The sequence below is a fragment of the Condylostylus longicornis genome, unplaced genomic scaffold (assembly GCF_029603195.1).
Source record: "Condylostylus longicornis isolate FDR11 unplaced genomic scaffold, ASM2960319v2 ptg000013l, whole genome shotgun sequence".
NCBI classification, from domain to species: domain Eukaryota; kingdom Metazoa; phylum Arthropoda; class Insecta; order Diptera; family Dolichopodidae; genus Condylostylus; species Condylostylus longicornis.
In genome coordinates, this window is record NW_026577982.1 from 3,376,561 (window position 1) to 3,389,849 (window position 13,289).

Consider the following 13,289-nt stretch of genomic DNA (forward strand, 5'->3'; position numbering starts at 1 on the left):
TTTGTATTTTTGAATTATTTTACTAATAGTTAATTCTTTTTTTTTTTTTCATTTTTAACTTTGAATTTTTGCAAAGTTATTTATTTCCGCGAAATGTTATTGTAATAAAATGTGCTTCTTTATCAACCATTATTAATTAAAAATTATAGAATGTTATGTAAAGCCCAATTGATTTCAAAATTTAAATTCATCCCGAAGGGGTTAAACTACTTCTATTTTTTATAAGTATAGTTAAAAATTTGTTCCACTCAGTGGTGTTCTTTTGATTTAATTCAAAAAATCATTAAATAACCTTCTAAAATTATTGATTTCTAATATAGATGTTTAAACATCATAAAAGAAATGAAAATAAAAATTTTTTCGAGACAATTTTAATTAAAAATAGCGATTTTTTGTTTACAAAATATTGCCATTTGAAAATTTTATTTATTTATAGCTGAGTTTATGCATGTAGGCACAAAATATATAAAATGAAAATTTCAGTAACCATATTTAGACATTTATTGCCTTTATTTTCAATCAATGACTATATTTGGTAGTTTTCTCTTAAAAATTTTCTTAAAAATTTTATTGATTTTTAGTATTTCAAAATATTTACAAAAAATAAAATATTACAATTTATATAACATGTTGGATAGGTTTATATTATGTGGCTATTTGGGAAAATAATTTCATGAAAATTCGAATTAATAAGTTTTCAATACAAAAGAATCGTAAATCGTAAATTTAAAATTGCGCTCCTATATGAATTTTTAAAATTCTTCTTAAAATCTACTAATTATCGAATCGAAATTAATTCGAAAATATTCAAAATAATTCGTTAATTTCTAAAATTAGTAATTCTAATAGTAATTTATGACATTTCTTAGTCACCACGTTTAGAGTCACCATAATCAATTAGATGCCATGTTAAGCATGAACTATGTATAAACACATACATTTTTGAAAATTTTTTATTTAGAATTATTGGTAATAAAAACAACCCCAATTTATTTTCATATCATATATATACTACACTCAAAATGGCGTGTGCCATTTAACGTTTTGGCAATCATTTAAATGAAATTGCTTACCATTTAAATGAAATTCGGGTTCCACAATTAATTAATGGGAAAAAATATATATTTCTCAAATAAAAATAAAATCATTGAATAATATTTATTGTTCTTTTTTAATTTATATAGTTTTTTTTTTATACTCGTATATAAAGGAAAGTAGTAAATGGCTCATCGGTCAGTATATAGAACAAAATACATACAGCGATTATATAGGACATTATGCAGTGTTAGTAGTCATTTAAGTAATTATAGTCATTGATATGCAATATTTTAATTTTAAATAAATTTTTGCATTAAAAACTTGCATATGTATATTATATTGAGTGTGTTGAGGCATAATCAGGAATATTTTTGCTGTGTGCTATTTATATTTTTGATACATCAAGTGTTATACCAGCAATAGTCAATGTTATAAAGATTAAGTTGAGTTGACTAAGATGAGGTTGGCGACCAAACAACTTTTACAAATCTGATAAATTTAATTAAATTTATTTATTAATTGAATTGGTGGCCGAAATCATGAAATTCGATACGTCAACATTATTATTCTATCTAAAACATTTTCGTGATAAACCAAAATCTCTTGATATTGTTCATTGAATACAAAATCACATTTTATTAAAATTGCCATAAATAACAAATTGAAAATTTCTTGATTTTATACATTTACATAGCACCGACCCGACGGTCTATAAATATTGAATAAATATAAAAAACATAAACCTAAAACGTCTCCTCTTACTTCTTTAAAAGCGAACATACATTTGAAATCTTAATAGTTTAGAATAGAAGGTGATTTATTTTTAGAATCGATTTTTTTTTTTTTGCCTTGAACTTCGTAAAGCAGTCGGCTAAAGGTCGCATAAAATTTTCACTATCACACAAAATAGTATGAAAAACTAAAGAGAGAAAAAAAAAACGAAAAATTTGTTTGTTTTTACAAATGACCTTGACACTCACAACGTTAGTGAAAAATTTTGTTGTGTTATTCTTGTTGTTTTTCATTTTTTTTTATTTTTTTGCACTAATATATTAAAACTGAGAAAAAAAAAAATTTTTTTTTTAGATAGATTTCATTTCCACCTGTTGATTGTTTTCAATGTTTGTTTTTTGCATGTTTTATTTTATTGTAGTTTAATTATAGATGCTTTTGAAAGTACCGCAATAATTACGGTTATAATCTATTTGTTATATAGAATATGCCAAATAATAGGAACATTTAATATCGAGATTTATAAATCTTTTATGCAAAAAGGAAAAAAAAAACATTACTCTATATTAGAAATTAGAAGTATAAATGGAATGTTTTCGCAGCTATTCGGAACTCTAAGTGAAACTCTAGTATTCAAATTAACTACACATACGAGTATTAAAAAATTTACGATAATAATAATGAGAGTTAATTGTTATTAATATTATAATGAGAGAGATGTGACTGTGTGAGAGTATATCAAGAGCATAAAGTATTAGTTGAGTATTAAAAAGAATAAAAAAAGAGTAACACAAATGAGACGCTCAGCGCATTAGTGGCCTATACAATATTTTTGCAAAAATTAGTTATTATGTTCAATAGAGCTGTAATGGCCTAAAGAATTGTTCTATATTTTCAAAATATTTAGTTTATACGTTTAACTCTATTTTAACATAAGTTTGCTTTTGCCTTTTAAAAATTTTCTTAAAAATATTTAACATTTTAATCGTAATTTACTCGAAATATCATTTTTGTAAGTAGACCACTAATGCGCGGAGGCGCACCAAATCAGATAATTAGTGCATTTTAATGAGAACATTCGTTCCAATTTAAGAGATAATTTATTTATCCATTGTGCGTATCTTTGTGTTAAATTTGACATTTATATTCAATACCTGACATTACTGTGGCAAAAATTGTGAACTTATTGTTTATTCCCATTCTTGAAAATTAATTGATTGTAAATAAAATTGAGTCATCCACAATTATGTGTGACATTTAATTCTGTTTTTTGTTTTGGAACATTTTTCAAAAATGAATTTTTGGCTTCAATAAATGCTCAAAATTTTATTTATGTATGTATATATGTTTTTTGTTCTTATTTCAAATGCTTGTGGAAAAAAAATCAATATTGTTAAGAATGGATGTGTCACATGCTTGTCAATAAAATTTAATTAAAAATTATAAAATAGATTTTTAAGCTATGTTTAATTAAAAGTGTTCTTTATTTTGTTTAATATGTGATGCTTTAAAAAGTTTGGTATATTAAGAAGAAATGTTGGCAATGAAATTGAAATTATTGAATTATTGATTGCAGAGAATACTTGTGATACTCGTATTATTATTATATAATAAATTAATTAAAAAATCAAAAATAATTAAACAATTGTAATTTTATTTTTTAATTTTTAGGAATGAGAGTAATAGGAATGGTATTTAATTAAAATTTGAATGATGTAAAAAGAACATGCGCTTATAATAATTCTTTTGAAATTTATTTTGGGTACCACATAATTTTATTAGGGATTCTGCCTTTTAAGGTAAAATATTTTTAGAAAATACAGTAGCTGGAGTGCATTCTAGTCCAATGAATATAAGTTATAAATAAAACATTAAAAAAGGCTCTTAGAAATTTATTACACTAGTGTGATAAACCAATTTTGTACCGCTTGAAATGAAATTAAAAAATTTTTAACGTGTAGCACGTAATCTTCATTTCTTATGTCATATGTGAGTTGTTTTAAATGAGTGATTTTATTTGTACAGTAATTCTGCTGAATTGATAGTTTTTGCCTCTCTTAATAGTCTGAAACGTCACATGATTTTGATTTGACAAATCATACTTGGTTGTAATTTTAGCATATTTTTGATTATTCAGCTTGTGCTTTGTAAAAAGAATTTCTTTCCTGTTATGTTGTACTTTTCATATAAACAAATTGCTTGTTTTCTCTTACTCAATGTAATATGCATTTAATATTTTAATATATAACTAAATATTCTATGTGTGTAAGAATTTGATTTTTAAATGGAATATAGCATGTCATATATGTAAAAACAAATTTACAAGGATCACATTATAACCTTAAAATTATGACAAAAAAAAAATTAATTTTCTCAAGAATTTCATTTTTACTCTTAGTGTCAATTTATTTGAATGCTCTATTCTACAAAACTTTTGCATTCTGTGTCATATGAATTCAACCCACATAATTAGTTATGGAACTAAATTTAAAAATTTCTTTTTTAACTCAGTAGCAATAAAATAAATAAGAAAATTAGTTTTGAATTGAGATTTAAGTAAAAAAAAATTTCATATTGCTTTAGAATTATTGCGGAATAAAATTCGCAATTTTAAAAAGATTTGCAAAAATATTAAATTTTTTTAAATGAAAATTTATAAAAATTTTTTTGAAATTATGAAAATTGTCCATTTCATCTTCGTTTTCACATTGCGTTTAATAAAAAAATTAAAATTTCTTCATATTACTAAAATATTATATGGGAAAAATATTAGACTCATACACCTACTCGTACACAATTTTTGATAAGACTGTTATAGAAATTTTGGATTTATAACAGATTCCTTCATCTCAATTTTTTTTTTGTTATTACATATATAGAAACAGGAACTCTCATTTTATATATGCTATGAGAGCGAAACAAATTTTAAAATGTGATAAGATGTAGAAAATATTTTGAGAAATAAAATTATGCTCATTAAATATAATAAACGGAATGGAAATAATACACAACAAAGTTACAGCGTTGCTGTGGTATGGCACTGACAAATTGCCTTATTGTTAAATAGGAAAAATATCAGAAAATAAATTTCAAAGGTTAAAATTTTTACATTTCTTCAAAAATTTGTCTTATTTAATTCCAGTTTTTATTCCATTTAATTTTAATTTTCCTGGTGTAATAAGATAGAAATTAAATTTTTTATCAGAATTATTTCAAATTTCTGAAAATTTTAATTAGATGCGATCACGACATTCAAAAACAATTTGATTTATTTAAAATATACCTTAGAATGACCAATAGATAGATAGCAAATAATAATGAATAATAGCAAATAATTGTTATCCAGTAGACAATAATTAATAATTAATCACTTTTTATAAATTTCCATTTAATAATTACAAACTTTTTAGTGCACTACCACAATACACCAAGGAATTCTATTAAAATATCATTATTTCAAAAGTATAGAATTCAAATTTCAAAAAGTATAGAAAGTTCTGGGAACGCATTTTGTGAAAACAATGATAAATTTTTTTTTCGTGCATATTTTTGAAAATAAATTTTTCAAAAATTAATGCTTTTCAAATAATTTTTCAGAAAAGGTTTATTTTTCTCCATTTTTTTTTTCAAACAGAATCCAATAGAAAAATTTATAATTAACACAAAACCATATGGCTGTAATTTTTTAATACTTGAAATAAATTATTGTTTAAATATTAAAAAATTTTTATTTATTTTGCTCTAAATAATAAAGTGGAAATTAAATTTAATGAGTTTTCCATATGAATTTTCATGAATTATTAATAATTATTTTTTTAAGTCTTCTGAAAAGCAGAGAAAAATTATGTTACCATGAATTCAAAAGATTTCTATAAAATTCTATTTTTGGATTTATAGAGAAATTTTTAATATTGAATATTATAGTTCGTTTGTTATGACTATTGTTAATAATTTATATTAAAATTTTCCAAGAAAATGCGGAAATATTTTTCAATTCGGAACATAGAGCTTTTTTTTAAAATTATTCAATTTATTAAAAGTTGCTGGCTGGTAATTGTTAACATTATTATCCGTCAGTCTCATAGCAACTAGCATTTAGCAGAAATTTATCCAGTTGAATTTAATAAGTATTCACAAGTGATATTTAGTAGTAAACATTAAATTAAAGCCTAAAAATTATAATTTCGAGACAATGGTTCGAACCGTTTCCATACAATTTTAATTTGATTTAATTGAAGAAATATTAAACCTACAGTTCTTGTGGTACTGAACGCTACCATAATAATTCACAAATTTTAATTTTTAAATTCTCATCTTCTATTAAAAGAGAACGTTTCACAATGGAAGTGTTATTAAAAATCTTTCAAAATTTTAAAAAATTTGTATAGGGTGAGTAAAAATAATTAAATTCCGTCATATTTTTTGTAGACACAATTTTGTAAAATTTTGCTTTTCTGAATAAATCATAGTTCACTATACTATAATAATTTTTGTTTGTATGACCCTTTTTGTAATTGAAACACCTTATTATGTCAATTTTTAAAATTTCTATTATAAATACATTACATATCCTTATAAACATATTGTAATTTTGTGCGTATACATTATAAGAGTGCGTCTATATAGTGTTAAAACTAATATTAATATTAGAACTCATTTAAATTACTATATGTATATATTGTGATATACAAATATTTAAGTGCTTAAAATGACATTATTATGTCTTTCATCAACTTTAAATATTAAAAGAGCAAAAACAAAAAAAAAAGAAAATATGCTATGAAATTATTATATAAGAGCGTTTACACATATATACACTTGTAAAGTAGAGCACATATACACTTGTGTAACTAATTAAAAAAAAAAATAAAAGAAATTATGTACGTAAACTTTATTCATCTGGCATGTACTTTGAAAAAGCATCACTCTATAAACGTAAATAAACATAATTAAAATGTGTTTGAGAAGCATTTCAATATGGTGTGCATGCAGAGTAAATTTTGTAGTACATAATATACATAAGTATATACGATTGTGTATATAGATATTTGATGAAACAATTGACTTTAATTTACTATTTTTGTTAACAAAACTATATAGCAAAAATTTTTAAGTGAAGTCACGTTATTGTTATTAAAAATATACCCTTTCATCTTTTTTGGGCATTAAAATATTTTGAAATTTAAGATTTATTATAATACGATTATATATATCGGAGTTATTATATTATACGATATTATGCTTAAAATTTATACGAGTTTTTTTTTTGTTGGTAAACAAAATTGTTAGTTAAATATTTTATAAAACTTACATAATGAACAGCACTAACTGGATTATAATTGAACACAACAATTCCGTTTTCTTCACCGACTGGACGTGGTCTTAATTCATGTCCAGTTGGTTTATAATATGGTTCTGGTATCTCTGGTGTAGATTCTATGTGATAGACTCGTTCTTCAAGCACCTGCAAAAATTTCAGAAAAAAAGAAAAAAATTTAATTACTACGAGTATAAAATTAGTAAAGAGGCTTGACTTAATTGGAAAATATAGAATTTTTAATATGAGTTTATGTCTTAGACACTATGTGTTAACTTTAATTTGATCATTCTTTCAAGGAAATTGAGGAAAACGAGAAAAGAATTGGATTTTTCTTTATATTCATAAAACATTATTGAGATAACAAAGCGAATTTTTGAAAATGCAGTTCAAATTTAGTAATGAATTGCGAGTTTGACGAAAACGAAGTATGTTTTTTTCAAAGTAGTACCCTTATGCCAGTATGTTATTTAAGTAAGAACTTTAATTCCTATTGTCTTATCTTATAGTTGGGACAACGGATTGCTAATACAGGTATAAATATTTTAAAACACCCTATATTCAAGCCGATATAACAAAAAATTATTAAAAATTTTAAATTGGACAAGACGACTTTTTCAATTATTCAAACACTTAAAAAACATATTGATTGCCAACATATTGAAAATTTTCCATGTATTTACGCATTAATTTTAACAACTTGGAAAAAAAAGAAAAAAAAACTTTGATAAAAAATTTTTTTTTACTGTTACATTGTCATATAACAATAGAAATCAAAAAAGGAAATGTCAAACCAGAAAAAATAAATATTAAAATGACTTGAAAATTAATATCCTTGTTTTGATATTGTGCCACATTACAAAACGAAAAAAAAAAAAACTGTTATGTCATAAAATGTTCACTTACTTTCGCAACATAAAAGAATAAAAAAAAACAAATATGGTGGCAGCAGTAATAAAAATAATGTTCTTTGAATGTGTTTGGTGTTCATTTTTTTTTTACCATTTTTGCGTTAAAATGGCAGAGATATCCTTTTTAATAAAAAAAAAAATTTTATGATATTGCAAAAAATGAACGCTTTTCAAAAGAACATTCTATTTTTTTTTTCTTTTTCAAATTTTTATTATCTTTGTTGCTCATTTTATATGACGCCATTACAAATCGATGAGAAAATCAGATTTGCGCGTATAATCAATAATGTCTTTTAAATCAAGTTAAATTACTTGGAGGATCAAACTATATAATTGCTTTTGAAAAATAATTTAGATAAAAAAAAATTTAATATTAAAGGACGACCAATACAAATTAATTAAATTATAGAAAAAAAAAATTATAAAAAATTGCATAGTTATGGGGGCTATTTAAAAAATTGCATAATTATCCAAATATCATTACGCGTATTATACATTTAAAGGCAGAGTCAGTCTTAGTAAAACACTATCTCACTAGAAACATTTTCGAAAATGTAAAATGTTGCCAAGACGAGTCATATTACTAGCACTTTCAAAAGTTTAACAAATTAAGACTCAAGCTTTCAATTTTTCACACCGAAATTCTATAAATCTTAACTTCACTTTAGATATCAATAAAATTTAAAGTATAACAGTGATGCAATTGAAACTTTATATAATATATTTAATGAACTCACTATTAATCGGAATCACACCTGTCATCCTGTTATTATTCGGGTGCAGTAATCTAAATCCCAGTTATTAGAGTTTAAAAAAAAATGACGAAGCCTTTCGAGAAAAGTTAGCTAGTACTCTTCCCTTTTGCTTTCATTTGGTTGTTCTTAGTTGGGACGCTACTGTGGCTTCAGGTTTGAGATTCAATTTCGAACATTATGTTCATTATGTTAATGGGTTTTGAAATTTGTATTTAATTCTGTGCGTTCTTTCTACATCTTTTAAATTATTTATTTTCTCACATTCATTTATCATTCAATTTTAAATCTGTATGTTTATTTAAAGGAAATACTCAATTTTTACCACTGTCAAGATTTATAACTTTATTTTCATATAAAGTTATACTGAATTTTATAACATTTTACTGAAAATGCTTAAAATTCAAAAAAAAAAAAAAAAATTCTTTATTAATTACTAAACTAATCCTTTGTGGGATTAATTCAAATTTTACAAAATTAATCATTTTCAATATTGTTCATACACATTTTTAATATGTGTGTATGTTTCATCAAAACTAATATACATCACAATATAATATAATTTATATACCAATGTATGTATTTGTCAGAATGGATTAAATTTATTTTGTATAGTTGTGATCACATGATGATTAAATAAACATAATTTTTAATACATGTACATATAGATTAAATAAACATAATTTTTAATACATACAATATTCTTATAAAAAACTAACACCCAACTTATTATAATAACGTTGAACGAAATGAAATGAAATTTTTCATTCTTTCAAGAGTATAACAGTATATCCAATATACTTATGTAACAAAAAATATTATCTTTATTATCTCTTAAATTATTAACTTATAAAACTGCTACATACAGACGTCTATGTCTGTTAAATGTACTTATATACATATTTTAACGAATAATTTTTGGCTGCGTTCAGTTTTTCGTGTTTTCATATTTGACATTCCACTTTGCCAACATCAAATTGACATTAAATTTGATTTGTCATTTTATAATAGGGAAACTGGCGCCCGAGCAACAGTTTTAAAAATATTTATATATAACAAATATTAATTAAGAATGCGTGAGTGAGTAATTAATTCAATATCTTGGACTTGCAAATTTCTAGTCGAGATCATACGACTTTACAGCTCTTGATTATTTTCCTTGAATGTGCTTTTAAATTATTTTCTTTGGATGAGTTATTGTGGTTCCTATCGGCTGTCGGACAACGATTGACTGTCTACATAGATTGTATAAAACAATGTTAAATTTGTGACTTGGTGATGGGACAAAATTTCTCAAAAAGAGAATATTATGTAATGAATACTAAACCTTGAACACAAAATATCTATACTCTACAAGATCGCGTATATATATTGAAGAATATTTGTCTTACATAAATGGAAACAATTTTTTGATTAAATAGAAGTTCTTTTAAATATTTACAAAATAAATCAAGAAGAGTTAAGAAAGAGAAAAAATAATAAAGTTCTAGGAAGATAATCGAAAAGGAAAACCATAAAGAAAATAGAATGGCTTATGATTTTTTGATTTTTCTTCTTTTATATAATAAAATAGGCTTTTCTAAAAATTTGAGAGAAAAAAATCTGTAGTATATATTTGAAAAGGATTTGCTGAGTTTTTAAGTTTTTCTTTATTAATTTTTTTTTTTTTTGCACTTTCTCTTTGAATTTATTTTTGTATATTTTTCGAATTAAGAAAAATAATATGAAATCTTAAGCAGTCTTTGTGTATATAACATCCAAAATAATCCACCATCGCAATTTTTATATAGAGCAAGAGAATAAGAATCAAATTTTTTATCTTTAGCTGAATAAATTATTGATTGAATAGATATTGAAATTGAAATCGTGTTAAGTGTTGCTAAATATTCGTAATTTTAAACATCTGCTATGCCATCAAATATTTACTCATATTGAATAACAAAATTTTCTATTTTGAGATTCTTAAAGTCAAGGATTCTTAGTCATTGTATTATAAGCAAGCAAGTATACAAAATTTTTCTTTTTCTGTTTGGAATCCGATTTATATGGTTTTCTACATATTCATTTAATTTTGGAACGTTATCTCGAAATTTTTAGATTTTGTGTCGCTTGATTTGAATAAAATTGAATGAAATTTTAATATGCAAGTATTGGTGATTTCTGTATGACAAAAAAAACTATATACCATTAAATTTTTATTTAATAAAATTTTTATAAAACAATGTTTGATCTCTAAGTTCTGTCTTAAGTTTTCAACTGTATGCAAACAAAAATATTAATCACGTAAGGATCTGAGATCGATTGCTGTGCTATATAGCCCATTCGAATCATGGTTGTCTATTCAATCAAACTTTGAATTAAATTGATATCAAGCAATCAAACTTGTTTGATACGCATGTTGCGACTGATTCACAATAGATTTTCAAAATATTTTATTGTTTAATCGTAATTTTTTTTTGTATTTAACTTTCATTGATTTTTTTGGAGATATTGTGCATAGTACCTGTTTGAATTTATTTGGTTATAAAAAGCAATAAACGATGCGGTATAAAGAAAAAAAATAATGAAAATTTCTTATGCAGAAAATTTATTTTCTCAATTGGAAATTGAATTTTTTTGTATTTGGTTTTTCCATGAATTTCCAATATAAAAATATGTATTTGCATTGGAGGGGTTTTATATTGTTTAAAGGCTTAAAAAAGATAAATGAAAGGAATGAAATTCGATTTACAGATGTTAAAGATTATAACATAGATAAATATATACCTAAATATATGTATGTTTGTGTGTGTATAGTGCATACGAATGAACAGGTACATGCATATAAAATTTGATTTCCGTTGTAAAAAGGATATTGAATTATTTTCTTTATTTTCTGTTCATTATTTCTTTGTATTTGGAATATGTCCATGTTTACCATTGTAATAAGTTACTTATTTTGTTACTACGTATATATATTGTATGTATATGTTGCCTCCAGGAATATTAAATATTCGATTTTCAATTTATATGTCTGTATAATACTCGTAATATGTAACGAAAATCAAGAATATTTTCTTATATTATTTTTATGATTTTACTTTTTGTGGTTATAAATGAATAACTATGCTTAATTAAAATTTGTATGGAATTTATTTTGTAAATAAAATATTTCAGAATGTATGCTTGATGAAGTGAAAATATCATTTGGGTTTTGATGAGCATTTACATAATATTGAAACATATTTAAAATTCTGCTCCCAAAGCACAATTGGTAACTTTGTCAACGAAATTAAATTGATTTAACTTGGAAACTTATATACATTTGTCACATCTCTTGATTATTTTGTGCCCTAAATTTAAAATTTTTTTATTGTTGGAAATAAATGCTTGTGCATATAAGACGATAAAACTTCTCAGTATCGAGTTCGTGGAAAATAGTTCAGTATTGTCGAACACGGCTCAATTAGGGGTATTTCATTAATGAGGAACGGAATTTCAAATTAAGTACTCGACGGAATTTAATTCTGAGACCACTCTCATGTTTTAGTTCTATAATTAAGTAGTTAGGTAATAAAATAAAAGTTGTTAGAATTAAATATTGTTCAGTTTTGAGAATTTGAATTAATAAAAGCATTATTAAGGATTTCTTGTGTTTTATATAAGGTCCATAAATTTAATAAAATTGTTTTTCCCAGAGATTTTTATAGAAAATTAATTATTTTTAGTTGAAACTTCTTCAAATTGAGTTACTTCTGTAATTAACTATCATTTTTGAAAATTATGGTTCTTTCATATACATACTAATGATAAAGACAGTAATTTTCTATAATATTGCAAAAAGATTATTGAACTTTGAACTGAAAAATCTCGTAATTTAAATTTATTTTATTATACAATTTTTTATGTGTGACAACTTTATTCTACAACCGACTTGTTGAAAGTATTCTATATCTTAAAGTTGACATATTCATATTTTGTATATGCATATGATATGACATATCAAGTGTATGTATATGTGTAAATACAATTCCATATAAATCTATTGATCTAAACGACAAAAATTAATTGAACTTTAATATTGAATTTTAATATTGAATTCGCGTTTCTAAATTAAAAAATCTAATGTGGTCAGCACATAACCGACCGCATTGTGTTATTGTCTAGTTAAATGAAAGTGTTACAGAATATTATAAAAATGTCTGTTAAATACTTCTTTCCAATTTTTAGGACATTAGTAAGCTTATAGATAACATACTTAGAAAAATGTAAATTTGGCTCTTAGTAGAGTTTCGCTTTGTGCTACCCGAATTCGCTGAAATGCTCGCCAGTTAGTTTCGGTAACAACCAGAACTCAAATATCAAATTTCAAGAAATTCCATCAATTTGTTCTGTGGATATGGTGAAAAATGTAAAATCGGCCCGCAAATCAGTTCTCGAGCCCTGATCTTTCCAAAAAAGTTATATGTTCATTGCTTTAATATGGGGAATTCATATATTAAATTTCAATGAAATCGGTTGATTATTTCTCTTTATATACACAAAAATGTATATTTGGCC

General features: G+C 23.9%; 2 protein-coding genes across 8 annotated transcripts in view; one reads left to right on the forward strand and one right to left on the reverse strand.

Moving 5' to 3' along the window:
* Positions 1-13,289, forward strand: part of LOC129605517 (glutamine-dependent NAD(+) synthetase) — a 143,224-nt gene that overhangs the window by 25,370 nt on the left and 104,565 nt on the right. The window lies entirely within an intron of this gene.
* The window catches only part of LOC129605661 (cytosolic carboxypeptidase 1), a 100,062-nt gene that overhangs the window by 24,955 nt on the left and 61,818 nt on the right, over positions 1-13,289 (reverse strand). The window contains exon 3 of the mRNA XM_055515554.1: positions 7,082-7,234. Within this exon, the coding sequence (XP_055371529.1) occupies positions 7,082-7,234 (153 nt within the window). The remainder of the gene's footprint in view (positions 1-7,081; positions 7,235-13,289) is intronic.